The 14,243-nt window shown below is 43.0% G+C and overlaps 3 protein-coding genes across 3 annotated transcripts in view; 2 read left to right on the top strand and 1 right to left on the bottom strand.

The window, feature by feature from the left end:
- Nucleotides 1-607: 607 nt before the first annotated feature.
- crybb1 (crystallin, beta B1) lies at nucleotides 608-2,673 on the bottom strand. The gene is made up of 5 exons (XM_078286357.1): nucleotides 2,548-2,673; nucleotides 1,863-1,981; nucleotides 1,566-1,698; nucleotides 1,300-1,442; nucleotides 608-785 (listed from the first exon to the last, which is right to left on the bottom strand). Exons 1-5 carry the CDS (start codon nucleotides 2,671-2,673, stop codon nucleotides 608-610), a joined length of 699 nt encoding a protein of 232 aa, XP_078142483.1.
- Nucleotides 2,674-6,376: 3,703 nt separating this feature from the next.
- Nucleotides 6,377-8,054, top strand: cryba4 (crystallin, beta A4). Its single transcript, XM_078286358.1, has 5 exons — nucleotides 6,377-6,415; nucleotides 6,905-7,023; nucleotides 7,371-7,512; nucleotides 7,647-7,789; nucleotides 7,907-8,054. The coding sequence occupies exons 1-5, from the start codon at nucleotides 6,377-6,379 to the stop codon at nucleotides 8,052-8,054; spliced, it is 591 nt and encodes a 196-aa protein (XP_078142484.1).
- A 1,588-nt stretch (nucleotides 8,055-9,642) lies between these two features.
- grk3 (G protein-coupled receptor kinase 3) overlaps nucleotides 9,643-14,243 on the top strand; it is a 41,114-nt gene continuing 36,513 nt past the window's right edge. Inside the window, exon 1 of the mRNA XM_071898574.2 lies at nucleotides 9,643-11,706. Coding sequence (XP_071754675.1) covers nucleotides 11,594-11,706 — 113 coding nt within the window. The 5' untranslated portion in view covers nucleotides 9,643-11,593. The remainder of the gene's footprint in view (nucleotides 11,707-14,243) is intronic.

Raw genomic sequence — 14,243 nt, 5'->3', positions numbered from 1 at the left:
CTTCGGGATTCACTACAAGCGGTGAGGGGTGAGAGTAATAAAAATAAATTATACAAAAATGATAGAGTGTGATGAAATTGCATGTGAATCGAAAACAACCGCTCATAACAACCAACACGATTACACAATCCTACTCCCTGGTTATGGAGTTGCCTGCCTCCGACCTAGGCAATATCATTTTATATGAAAGCGGTTAACCAAACATTAACTTATGCCTACTAAAGTCCCTAACGATGAATCGCTGTAATATTCCCATAGGATATAAAAATACAATAAAGTAGGCCTACACAATAAACTCACAATTGTGCACCACAGCCCAATCCTAAAAATCCATATAAGAATGTTATTCAATTATCATAGTGATTTTTCAATAGGGTGAATAAAGTCAAGTCAAGCCAGTGAGGTTCACGTTTTTCAAAACATGTTTATTTCTTAGCACCATAAAAAGTCAGTTAAGTTTGTCCGGTACATTGCTGTCTTTCTTTCTTTCCTTTGGGATGGAGGGATGATGGTGGAGGTTGGGAAAGGGTTGGAGAGAAGGGGGGTTGGAGAAATAAAAAGCTGAGAGGGCTGGCTACAACTGCACCAGACGACCAGCAGATGTCATTCACTTGCTAGCAGCGGTGAAGGTGAAGCATCCTCTCTGGTGGAACTGCATGTCCCTGACACGACGCATGGACTGGATCTGGGGCTGGAAGGCGCAGAACTCGTTGTAGTGTCTGTAGTCACCGCACTCGAACAGGTACTGGTAGCCTCTGTATCCAGGGTACTGGTAACCCACCCACCTGAGAGACACAGGGGAGAGGACAAGGGTTATGCTGAGGAAAAACATTACATTTTATAGTGACCTTATTGTACTTTTTATCACCTATGGTATCACTGTAGGGATTTGACTTATTTCTCTCAATGGAATTTCTGTATAGCCTAGTATGAGTAGATGTGTATCTCATTGTGAGAATAAGAAAATTCTAAAGCTAAAAATACAGATTTGTCAACAAACAAAACACCACAGAGTCAGCTTTAAGCCTTGTGATGACATATCATCCTACTTTCTATGAAGCACTACATTGTAGTGGAGCACTAGGCCTGTGGCCTCCTCTAAAGCTTGTCTACAACAATATTTATGGTGCAGAACCTTCATTTTTGTCAGTTGCACATGGGAAATGAGGGTAGATTTGCTCCCAGGCTTTTTCTGTTTGTCAAACTGCCTATCAGCCCTTTCAATTTGCCATATAACTTAACAACATAGGCCGAACTCTTGCTCCTCCTCTGTATTCATGTGCATGTGTGTGTACTCACACTCCTCCTGGCACCCTCACGCTGCCCACTCTGTCGGTGAAGCCATGCGCCCAGAGGGTGGGCACGTCATCCTCCTGGATCTCCATCTTGTTGCCCTTGAAGTCGGAGAGCTCAAACAGGCAGATCTTGTGCTCCAAGCTGTCCTGCAGGGAGGAGAGGGGGCATGGGGAAAGGGGAGAAAGCAAGAAGGGTAAGGGTTAGTTTCCAAGCTGGGATGTGAATAATTTGTCATATTCCTGTTTTTTTTTTTCCATTTTCGGTCGTACCATGCGGATGGGCCTGAGGGACATGAGGCAGTCGCTGCGGTAGGAGTTGCTCCAGGTATCCCAGCGAGGATACTCTCCCTTCTCCAGGATGAACATCTCCCCACGGAAGTTAGTCTGCTCAAAGGCAACAAAGCTGGAGAGGTGGGGCCGCCAGGCACAGGGGGGGCACAGGGGGGGGAGAGAGGATGGGAGAGAAGGATTAGAGGAGAGATAATGTGATTACAACAAAGGTATTTGATTTGAGAGTTTGTCTGACAGTAGTTGGGTTCAATCAGGATTGTGTGTGTGTCCACTTACGGGCCGCACTCCACAATGATACTACGCACTCTATCCATGCCACGGTCACACACGTTCATACACTCATTCTGGATCTCCATCATCCTGCCCTGGAAGTTCTCCTGGTCGAACAGCATGATCTGCACAGAAGTGACATCAGAAGGGATGAGTTAAACCAACAGGGTAATCTTCAAGGGCAGAGCAACAAGCTATCATCTATATGTCTTAATGTATCCTTCAGTAGTTATGGAGTAATCCGTCATCTGTCTTCTATGTGTTATCCTAATCATAGATTTTCTATGGAACCAGATGGAAAAGGTTTCTTGGCTTCAGCTGCAGTGCCAACTACATGAAGTGAAATTGTCTAAAAACACAATTACTGCAATATGACCCTATGAGTTCTGTCCATTACTAGGAGCTGAGCAACAGGGTTGAGTCAGTTCACGTTAAATTCACTCAATTCAAAATGTAAATTGAAACTGCAAATTCACATAATAATGCTAGACTTCATTCTTTGTTATGCCCTATAGTAAAAGACTTCCAGTTCTCAAATTTTGAAGAAAATCCACTTCTTGAATTGATTTAAATGAAACTGAACTGATCCCAGCAACTTGCATGAAACTCTGCGTGTAAATAAAACAAAATATAGAGATACTGCAGAAAGGAGTGTTGGTCATGAGGAGGATCTAATTTGGGTGTGACTCACTCTGAAGGATCCCATGCCAGGCTCTCCGGTCTTGCTGGTGGCCTTGCTGGTGGCAGCGGGGGCAGGGGCTCCCTTGTCCTTGGCATCAGTGCCCTGGCTGGAGGCGGACTTGGCAGTCTGAGACATGGTGAGGGGCTTCAGGAGAGTCTAGGTGAGGGACAGAGGAAGGGGGTGCAAGTTGAAGTGACAGGATTACGTCGTGGCAGCAACACTCTCACTTCGGGGTGATAGGTAGGTCTGTTTTTGCATGTATACAGGATCTATATCTAAAAGGTGTTGGGGATTTGGACTAAAGCAGACATCCCACAAGCCTACTGTTTATATGGGATGCTCATTTTGGGCCTTTTCCCCCGGGCGGAGGGTGGTTTTGCCTGGGCGTGGCGGGCAGGGAGTGGGCCCTGGCTCTGGATGGATGTGTGCTGGTCCCTGCGCTACTAATGGATGGTCTGGTGTGTGTGTCAGTGTCTGTGTGTCCTTACCTGAGTTAGTACAGCTTGCAGTGGCGTGTGAGGGAGGCTGGCTCGTGCTGGTCCCTCCAACGCTGCGCCCAAGCTTTTATACTCTGGCAAAGGCCAAACGTAGAGGCTCACAGCACAATAGAAAGCCTCTCGTCATCACAGTCGGCCCGCGCCAAAGCCACCGGGTCATCGCATAGCCTAGAAACACCACTGGCCCCTCTGGCCTGCCTGTAAGCAGTTTACAATCAATGGAAAGCCCTGACAAAGGCATTTTCCCCCATGTGTTGGTGCGGTAGGGCTGTAAGCTATAGTTGCATATAGAGAGGAGGAATGCAAAGGTCCAGAGGGCATAAAGAGTAAATCCCTTCTCTCTCTCTGTTACCTACACACACAATGTATTCCTCTAGCTTCTCACCTCTAATGAGAAAACAAAGACTCACTTTTTATGATCGCTCTTTGCACTGAACTTGAAAGCTATAGAAATCACAGTAAGAAGAGCCAAATCCAGAATACAGGCAATAAATATACTTGTTCAATATATTTAGTGTATCAAGCACAATATGAGGTACACATCAGGGTCTACAATAAATACATATGGTCACATTTAATAGTGTTTTAGATACCCTTGATTAACCAAAAGGTCTGATACACCTATACCTTATAGATGCAACAGGTACAAAATTGCTTGCATTGTATCTCCTGATTCCTGATTCATGTTGAGACCAGAAAGAGTAGCTGTAGGTACCAAGCTTTTTTTTTTTTATTACAGTGTCCATATCTGAAGTTTGTATCCATAGCAAATGATCAACATAAATAATCACTCAATCATAATTCCTAGAATTTGGATTTGCCCAGATAAACTACAACTGGATTATGTGTGGATTACATCACCTCGGTGGCGATTATTTCCACCCCCAGAAGCAGGATTAATCTGTATTTGATAAACCATTTATACCTATGTGTATATTATGCCTGAACTAATCCTGCTGTGTAATCTGTGCCGTTCATGTTTCATTTTGTATTATCACCATGTGGAATGCAAACTGCAAAGGATTGCAGGTGTAAGATATGTTATTTCTGATATGATACAGTGTCACAATAAGTAAAAATCAATCAGTGTATCAGTTCTTAAATTGCAGTAAGGGAATTGTTTGGGTCTCATGAAAATAGATTGGGATCATTCTTTTAAAAGAAATGACCCGCAGCACAGTGATGCACCCAGGACAGAGATGTCTGTTGTCATATATCAATATTTGAAGTGACAATTTATATCTAAAAGTGGTTGAAATAGGAATGGAGTGCTTAAAACTTCCTTTTGGATCAGAGGAAATGAAGCTGCGGTTCAGAAAGTTGGACTGGCCAGTGTCTCTGCTGTTTTGTTTACAAGTGGTGGATTATGTAAGCAGTCACTCAACTGTTCAAACACACACACACACACACACACACAAACACAAACAGAGTTATGGCCAACAGCAGAAGATATTATTATTTTATACACCATTATCCCATAATTAATAATGAGTATGTGATATGATAATAATGCTAATGCTAATAATAATAATAATAATAAGAAGAAGAAGAAGAAGAAGAAGAAGAAGAAGAAGAACAGCAACAATAATAATAATAATAATAAATGATTATTATTAATATTATTGCTGTTATAATAATAATAATAATAATCATAATAATCATAATATAAAATAATAATGAAACATTTTATTATTATTATTATTATTATTATTATTATTATTATTATTATTATTATTATTATAGTGATAATAGTAGTAATAGTAATAATAATAACCATAGACAAAATCAGAGGAGTTGTGGCAAATTTCTTTCAAGTTGCACAGTTCATGATATGGAGCTAGCATATCTCATATATCTAATCATAGGGAGTATCAATGTATATACCAGTCTAAGGACTGCTACATCAAATGTCTACAAGGATAACTTCCTCCATTTATGCTATGCAGTTGATGTTGATGAACATACACTAGAAAATCATCTATTCCCAGCTAAACTATACAGTGAGTCTTTATTTAGCTATGCACTAAGCATATCAAATCTGTAGATATCTGAGGGCGTAAATACTTAAAGACAAGAGGGGACATGAAATACCTAAAGGGAGAGAAGGAATGTTTGACCGAATACAAAGATGAGAGAAACAAACGATGAACATCGCTTTCGGGAGCATCTCTTCTCTCCCTCCCTCCATCCCCTCTTATCTCCTTGGCCCTTAGTATTTTCTCAGCTGCCTGCACTGTCCTGCCTCTCTCATGCTCCTATGTGTCCATGTCCATTGCCCATGGGTGATAATGTGGTGTCTGCACTTCTGCCCCTCCATAGATTAACCATGCTTTTGTCGGGGGGGACAAAGAAAAGCCCCTCCCCGCTGCTGAGCCGGGGCTTTCAGCATGGCCCCTTGCCAGGGGAGGCTTTAAAAGGGTGGGGGCGCGTGGCTCCTCTCACTCTCACGGCAGGACAACCCAAGGGCATCAAAGCAAGGTGAGTCCCTGTCCCTCACCCAGCCAGCTAGGGCCGCACAGCCAGGGTAGCAGGCCCCATACTCACACACTCTGTCCCAAACCCCACAACACTGCAGCCATCCACAGGCTCCAGGGCCAGTGGCCATCAGTTTAACCAGTGGGTGAGATAAATTGTGGTGATGGAAAAAATCTCTGTAGCAGCAGGGGGGAAAAATTGGCAGAAAATAAGATAAAGAGATTGAAGGGGAGAGACAAAAAGGCAAAGTAGCCTAGATGAAGCCCCTGGCTTCTTTGACTCTCTTCATTTTTGTGTAGGAACTATAAATAGATGCTGATGCTTCCAGTCCAGCAATTACGCATTCAGGCTGATTCTACTATTCAGGCCTTTATACAGCCAGCGCTTTTCAACCTTCGTAAATACGCTCTGGTTCATAGGCCATTTCATGTGCTATGTAGCGGTTCAGGCCTTTCAGTACATAGAGTGGTGTATATACTGTAGTTGGGCTGTGATGAATAGTTTAGAACAGTGGGTGCTAAACTGCCGGGCTACTCTGGGATTTCAAGCACAGTGTTGCTGCAGTTTTCCATAGCTATTTTGCATGTGCTTCAATTAGCTGTCCATGGATGTGTTTGATAGCCACTGTTGTTGATGCTGGCAAACTTTGACGCTAAACTTTTTCATGTCAGAAATGAATGCACGTTTGGCTAAACTCTCTGCACAGTGGTGTGTGTGTGTGTGTGTGTGTGTGTGCGTGTACCAGTGATTTATTCCCAATACTGAGAATGTGCATAAAGTATTAGAGGCCCTCTTTTCACTGTTACCTCTGCAGATGTTTTGCTCCAACTCTTTTTTAACAGCTGTATCTTCTCCTTCCAGACAAAATGACTCACCACTGCACCAAGTTCTCCGGCCACTGGAAGGTGAGTGTGTGGATGCATGTTATTGTCCAGAGGGCCCCTCAGGGTAGAGGTTTCCCTGAGATACGACCAGCAGTCTCCAGTTAAATGTCCCGACCGAAAAGGCACACAAATTATCACCAGCTCCTTTTATGTGTCTAGTCTAGACAGAGACACTATTTCTTTCCTAGTGGAGGAGATACTGTGAACAGAATAAATCCAGACCAAATTAAGACATATCAAAATTTTCATAACACCATAGGATTGTACCTTTCCCCTCTGTATGAAGGTATTGTTTGGAACCAATTGAAAAACAAATAGCTCCTTAAAAAGGTGTTGGTTAGAATGAAACACCTACTCCCACTTGGGTGCATTTCACAGGTAACACCATTTGATGTTGTACGGCTAAGATGCTGATTTGATCTCTTACATCAGATGGAGGGTTTGTCTCTATGTCTCTTTGAGTTGCGTGTGTACATCAGATGCACTGAAGTGTCCCCGTTTCCCCGTCAGATCATTGTCTTCGACGAGGAGTGCTTCCAGGGCCGTCGCCATGAGTTCACCTCCGAGTGCTGCAATGTGATGGAGTTCGGCTTCGAGACCGTGCGCTCCCTCAGGGTGGAGAGTGGAGCGTGAGTAAAACACAGATACACACAGAAAGAGATGGCTTTACGTCAATTCCAAGGACTAGAACATGCAAAACCCTCACTGTCAGACAAACTGCTCTTTGAGTGTCATAATAGTGTCATATGAGTATATATATGCAAGCACAGCAGCTAGATTCAGTGAGGTTTTGTGGGGTTCATTTGGGTACTTGTGTGTCCATCTCAAGAAGTTTGACTTAGGCCAAGGTGACAAGATATCACCAGGTTATGATTCACCTGTTGGTAGCTGCTCAGACTTTTGGGAGAGAGAGAGAAAGAGAGAGAGAGAGGTGATGAGAAAGTACCAATTACTAACTCTGCGTCTTCTTCCCCAGCTGGGTGGGTTATGAGCACGCCTCTTACCAGGGACAGCAGTTTGTCCTGGAGAGGGGAGAGTATCCCCAGTGTGATGCTTTCGGCGGTAGCAATGCCTATCACATTGAGAGAATGACCTCCTTCAGGCCTATTGCCTGTGCTGTAAGTTGAACTTGGAATTCTAATCAAATTAGTCCTATTATTTGCATATTGTTTTAAAACTGAGAGCCATAGACTTGTATTTGAGTGACTAACCAAATAGCTGATGTCCCCTGTGTTTCGTTTTCGCCCTCCAGAACCACAGAGAGTGTCGTATGACTATCTATGAGCGTGAAAACTTCCTGGGCCGTAAGGGTGAGCTTAGCGACGATTATCCCTCCCTCCAGGCCATGGGTTGGTGCAACAACGAAGTTGGCTCTCTCAGGGTCCAGTCTGGAGCGTGAGTGTTTGCAAAGGACAATGGTCTTCCTCATTTTATTTCCTATTCTCCTATTTTCTGAGCATCCCTGCGATTCTCTTTTGCAATGACTTCCCTCTCTCTCTGATTTCACAACAGATTCGTGTGCTACCAGTACCCTGGTTATCGTGGATACCAGTATATCATGGAGTGTGATCGTCACTGTGGGGAGTACAAGCACTTCAGGGAGTTTGGCTCCCACTCCCAGACCCCTCAGATCCAGTCCATCCGCCGTATTCAGCAGTAACAACTTACTCCAAACCCTCACTCCCATGTGACCCTTCACCTTTGATCCCTGCCCAGTGCTGAATAAACTGTCTTTCTTAAACCTTACTGACTTCCACCCATGTATTTGCTTTTCTCATCCTAAGGGATGAACAATCACGACAGACAGACAGACAGACACAGACAGGCAGATAAATAGATAGATTTTTTTCACTTTAAATGAATGAATGTGCTTAAAGTCAAGGGGTTCACAATCTTATGCATGACTGTATTTGCTACACATGGGACAGAACTCTTATAATAACAGAGGAATTAAATGGTATAGGCCAATGTTAAGAATATAATCTATTATGTAAGCTACAGCGTTAGTCACAATGTATTAATCAACAGTAGTCTCTGCACCAGTATGATACTCATAATCTTACCAAAGATGCCTTGTTATATGAAGATTGCTGTGAGTTCAAAAAAGTAAAGTTCAGCTACTACTGGCTGCTAAAGCTTGGTGAATTAGTAGAAATGTGTCCTGAGCAGGTTCTCAGTAGTTTAATCCACTTGGAATTAGCCAGTTTTGAAGGAAAAAATATGTTCCAACAAATTATAATATGATTCAAACATAGATTTGAATCCATTTAAAGGAATTGGTGGGTTGCCCCATATCATCAAAAAACTGGTGTCAGTGAAAACAAATGCTTAATTTCTAAAATGCAGACATCATAGGAATAATCTATTTGTATCCAATATTATTATTCCCTCTCTGTTGTTTACTTGTGTTTATACCCATAATATTACAACAAACCGTTGTTCCAGTGGTTGTTCTGGTTAATTCTAGGAGACACAAGTCATTTTATAATAGGCCTAACCCACATGTTGCCCTGAAGAATAATGTTATACACCTAATATGATTTATTGATACATATTTTTTAAATGGCACATACATTTTGACATTTGAGATGAACACAAAATGTAAAGTTTTTCCATAGACCGCAGCAATGCCCTAGCAGCATTACCATTACTGGCCAGGAAACGGCACTACGTTTCCACCCAAAAAAGAAAATATATAGATCCAGCTCACTGAGGCAGCCTATCGAAATTCATTTATTTTAGCTGTATTATTAATTATCAGACGCGGCTGTAGCACCATTCAGGTTCAATGTGAAGAGTCATTTATACTAACAGGATGAGTAGGCCAGTATTTGAAGCCAATTCGATTTGCTGGCAGCGATTTAACTGAAACGGGATGCAGGCCTATGGAGTGCTTTCAGTGAAATGGGATGTTTACATTAAAATACATCCAACATGTTTGCCCAGTGTTAAGTCTTGTGGGAAATTACTGCGGGTTGGACGACGTTAGTCCCTACAAACCTATATCATTAACAAATTGGCCAAAACCGGGTGCAGGCAAAATTGTGATTAAGACATGTTTTTGTAACGTCATGTGAAGAATATACGGGAAACCTGCCTCCAACACTCAGCACTATGAGGTTCGGTTCCAGCCGACATCCCGTTCCGTGTTTTACGAGCAACTCCTCCGCAGTGGGAGGAAGTTGAACCACAAGGCAAGCAATGCAACACTGCTAGCAAAAATAGAGTAAAAATCTATCGAAGGGGACTTCAATAAACATGTGCCATATTGGAGGTGGAAAACGAACAGCTTAATCGCAGGGAGCGGACTTATCAGTTGCCAAATTGCTGAAGAGGCAGCGGACGGATACTTGGTGAAGCTACTTAGCTCCAACTAGCTGCCGAGTGTGGACTCCCCAGCCTGGATAGCCAGGCTAGAGTCGGTCGGGGCAGGCAGAGAACGACGCGCTGCTCGGGTCTCATCCATGGTCTCATAGTTTTATTTGAGATATCGACCTGTGTGACAGATTTACGAGAGTAACACATCAGCAGTGTGTCGTATTAGGTATTTAACTGTACCTAGATAGTTGTCCGCTCCGTTGTCTTATCAACTGTCAGAGTCAGCGGCGAAGAGGAAAAGTTATCGGTTAACAAGCTAACTACCGTTGGCTAGCCGATTTCCATCTTCCATCGCTCCCTCCCCCTCCTCCACCATCAGCGTCACCATCAACCCACAGTCAGTAGCTCTGTGCTGGGTCTCCAGGCGAGGAGGGTCCCCCAACGCTCGGGGTAACGAAGCAGCTATGGATTATCTTTTGCGATTGCGTCGATATTTTTGAAGACATTGGACTTTCTAAGACTGTTTTCTGGAAAACCTGCAAGATCTCTTCCCCCCCCCCAATACGAGTAGCCAGTTAACACGCTGCCGTTAGCTTAAGGTTAACGTTGTTAGGTAAATAGCTGTCTGAAATCGAGCCAGCGTTAGTCTCAGCTAGTTTGCCAGCTAATAACGCTACTTGCTACTCACAACAAGGACATTTTAGTGTAGCTACTGAGTTAAAAATAATCCCAACTAGATTTATGGATTGACCGATCATTCGGACCCCTAGTCGTTAGTTAGCTTACTGGCTAGCCACTTCATTTTGCTAGCTAGCGTGGTAGCTAGCTAGACGAACCAAATATCGTTATTGCCAGCAGGCTAAAACAAGTCAGATTTCAGTCGTTTGGATGTGGCTTGTGATTCCTTGATTGCCCTTCTGCTTGGACTGGATATGGTGCTAAGCTTCTTGGCTAAACTGCATCTCTCGGGCGACATTTTTGTGATTGATGAGTCGATAAGGAACATTTCAGCTTACACAGGAAGCCAACAACGACGGCAACATAAACAACAGCAGTGTGTGGATTTTATGGAATGCATATCACGATAATATAACCTCTGCTTAGCTGGTTTTCTTTTTACTGACGTTATACACGTGTCCCTGTTTTATTACAATAGAGTTGGTTTTCTGTTGTTGAGGCGTAGACGGTTTGAGCCAGTCACCTTTTGACTGCAGGCACTGACTGCCATTCCACTAAAACCAAGACATTTCTGTCAACCCGTCTTTGGATTTTTGAAGTGAAATCTTGAAACACATGCCGCACTGGAGACAAGTCGGTCATTTGGACATAATTCCAACAAGAAGACTACGAAAGTCGCCAGAGACCTGTAGGATTTGACAGCGGTCCTCTCTTCAGATCCAGCATTTAGTGCATCTACCTATCTCTGGGAGACATATCACATTACTATAAAGCAGAGTGCGAGGGAGCACTGACCTCAAAACAAGATCTCATCAGTCGTTCCTTGCAATATTTGCCACTCTTTTCGTTCGTACGCATCTAAGATACCTGCATTTTTTTGTTGTTGCACGAAATGAGATGATAAGGACTGTGATCTAGCACCCCTGGTGATATAGATTTCTCCAGTAATCTGCCACCCAATGTCTTCCCTCCTGAATTTCCCTTTTTCTGTCACAATGATTGTTGTTTGAGACGAACTGAAGCGACTACAGCCTGAGAAAACGACACCATTCCAGTCGATGGTCAGCCCTGCCATCCGCTCAGCTGGCCCTGTCATGCACCTTGGCCCTTGATGGTGGTCATATCTGGTGGACATTGTTTTTTTATCCCCTAAAAACATTCCCAGTCAGATATTTTATTGATTTGGTCGTCCCAGGGCTGAAGATGGCGGACCTCGAAGCAGTGCTCGCCGATGTCAGTTATTTGATGGCGATGGAGAAGAGCAAATCTACTCCAGCGGCCCGGGCGAGTAAGAAAATCATCCTCCCCGAGCCCAGGTAACCAGATTTACAAAGAGCTTTATGTTGTGCTGTTGTGGTAAGGCCGTGTTTGTTTGCCAGTCAAAGTGATGAATATTTGTGCATGCCATGTAGCCATATAGGGAGATGGGAGGCGTGCTTCCCCTCAAACCTGCGACTTACTGTAGATGCAAAGTGAAATATGACAATAGAGCATTTGTCAATTGAGCTGTCTGCGAACATGCAGCAGCTCAATGGCTTCATGATAACATCGTGACCCGTCGAAACAATCGTACGCTGGCTTGTTTGGGCATTCGTTAGCATTTCATCCACAACTATTGAGTAGCAAACCTCATGTAGCTTACCCCAGCGTTATAGTACAGTGACGGGTTGTGATGCAGCTGCGTGCAGTATATTTCTCATGATATGGTCTCGTTTTCAGATGAGATAATACCTGGTTGTGATGATGTTGCCATGACCTCTTTCTGCTACCTGTATTTCCAAATGCTCTGAACAGACATGCTTTGATCACAGACTTGATTGACATTTGCCTATAAATGTCTGTTTTATATAGAATATGCTACACATTTATTGAGGCCTTAGAGGTTAGGTTTATCATCCATGGTGCTATACAAGCCTTTTGATGCAGCTGCCCTATCAATATATGCTATTATTTAGCCAGTGAACTGCTGCTCTTGATTCTAGCCTCTGTTCATCAATGTTGTTGTGCAACCAGTGAAATAGCCCTTCACTCTAACATAAGGCTACAGCTAAACCCCTGAGTTTGCCTTTCAAAATACACTTTTCCCCAACATCCACACACAGCTCCAGATCCGTTCACACCACTCCTACATGGCTTTGTCCTGGGGTTTGAATTGCGTTGGCTGTGGGCATGTAGTGTGCAACTTGACTGAAAGAGGATGTGGTTAAAATTTGGTTATGGAGATGCTGTTGTTGCTTTTTGTACAAGGTTTTGTCTAAATTCACTATGCTATTTGGTTAGCGCAATGATAACCACCCCTGGGAACAACAGCTCTCTTCAGAGCAGAAGATCGTGGCTGATAGTCAGCACCTTTGTTTATGCCCACCCATGTCAGATTTAGATGTTAGAGTTTCTGTTCATGTTTGCAATAGGCTCCTCATACTTGATATAATTCCTCACTAAACCGAAACTTATTCTTCATGAAACTTATTATTATGGGGACTTTCACACTTTGCTTAGTTTACCGTAAGTTACAGGCCTGCCTGGTGATTTTTAGGGAAGATGAGATTCATATGGGTTGGACCAGTCATATGATTTGAACTCAGGGTTTGAACCAAGAATGATTTTGGAGGAGGTCAAATTTGCCCCGTACTATTTTTCTATTGAGTCAGTGTCTTGTCTGAGGGGGGTCAACAGAAATCAATGACCCAGATACTGCTTCACACACAGTAATGCATATGTTGCCTGTTGATATTTTTTTTCCAACTGAAATTAACGAATTAAAGAATATTCTACAATAGGTAATGAAGTAGGCTATAGAGCTATCCCAGTTCAGTTTCTCCTTTAAATATTAGTTTAGAATGATCCAAAATCATCAATTGAACTCTCTTTCGCTACATCCACCCATTCATCCATCCAAATCTGAAACTAAAACTAAAACAGACTTCCCCTGCCCCCCATGACAGGCTCACAAAAAACAGTTTCACCTCTCATGCCCAGCCCAAAGTCTTGACAACAACAGCTGAGAACAGCTGATCGCATTTCTAAACTACCAACCATTCACTTGTTTCAACAGTATTGAATAGACGTGGTTAATTTCATGGTGCTGATTGGGAAGACATTATTTTTTATCACTGATACATCTAATTGACTTTGTGTTTAGATAATGTCAGCTAGTTAGTTAGCTAGCTAACCATAATATCTGGTTTGTTTGCCATCACTTTCTTGTTGTCAATACATCTAATCTGCCCAGCAGCTAATGTTATGTGGTTGGAAGCTAGTAGTGGCCAGTAGTTGGATGTAAATAGTACTTAGTTGTGTTGCCAGAATAGCTTGCAGAATAGTTAGCAAGCCAGCAAAGCCAAAAAACAACTGTTTAGTTAACTGAGCTGGCTCTTCTCAAGCTACAGTTTGGAGTGCTTTGGAGTAGAGACTAGGGCTAAACACAAGACAGTTTACTGTGTTAGTCTAACTTAAATGGAAACAAATCTACTTTATCATTCACTTTTCAGTGTAATATTGTATGGATCCATACCCACATACATTTCTTCCCACGGTGCAGCCGGGGGCATCAGGAGGCGTAATCAGGTCAGACAGGGAGTCAGTCAGTCAGTTTGTCAGTCTGTCAGTCATCAACACTTTGTGAAATTGCCTCTAGAGGCGTCTTAACTATCACATACTATTTCCTGCAAGTGTATTCTATGAATTGGCTCGTGCGCCGTGGGCTTGTACAGGATCTGTGCTTGTTCATGCCTCTCTTTTTCTAGCCTGGTTACTTTTTTATTTAGATATTATTTGCGCACAGACAGTTTTTCAAGGACCTCCCTGATGGTGCCAGCCGTTGTCTCTAGGAGATTTGTGACGCAATTGCAAA

This window comes from Centroberyx gerrardi, chromosome 2 (genome assembly GCF_048128805.1).
Source record: "Centroberyx gerrardi isolate f3 chromosome 2, fCenGer3.hap1.cur.20231027, whole genome shotgun sequence".
Classification (NCBI taxonomy): domain Eukaryota; kingdom Metazoa; phylum Chordata; class Actinopteri; order Beryciformes; family Berycidae; genus Centroberyx; species Centroberyx gerrardi.
The sequence above is the reverse complement of the archived record's forward strand: the minus strand, read 5'-3'. Positions and strand labels throughout refer to the sequence as shown.

Bases quoted from the DNA above. Each gene is read 5' to 3' on its own strand.
- crybb1 (XM_078286357.1), bottom strand. From the start codon at position 2,673: ATGTCTCAGACTGCCAAGTCCGCCTCCAGCCAGGGCACTGATGCCAAG. The intron at 1,699-1,862 runs GTAAGTGGACAC...CCACCTCTCCAG, and splicing joins ATCATTGTGGAGTGCGGCCC to CTTTGTTGCCTTTGAGCAGA. The intron at 1,443-1,565 runs GTACGACCGAAA...TCCTCCCTGCAG, and splicing joins CCCTCAGGCCCATCCGCATG to GACAGCTTGGAGCACAAGAT.
- cryba4 (XM_078286358.1), top strand. From the start codon at position 6,377: ATGACTCACCACTGCACCAAGTTCTCCGGCCACTGGAAG. The intron at 7,024-7,370 runs GTGAGTAAAACA...CTTCTTCCCCAG, and splicing joins CTCAGGGTGGAGAGTGGAGC to CTGGGTGGGTTATGAGCACG. The intron at 7,790-7,906 runs GTGAGTGTTTGC...ATTTCACAACAG, and splicing joins CTCAGGGTCCAGTCTGGAGC to ATTCGTGTGCTACCAGTACC.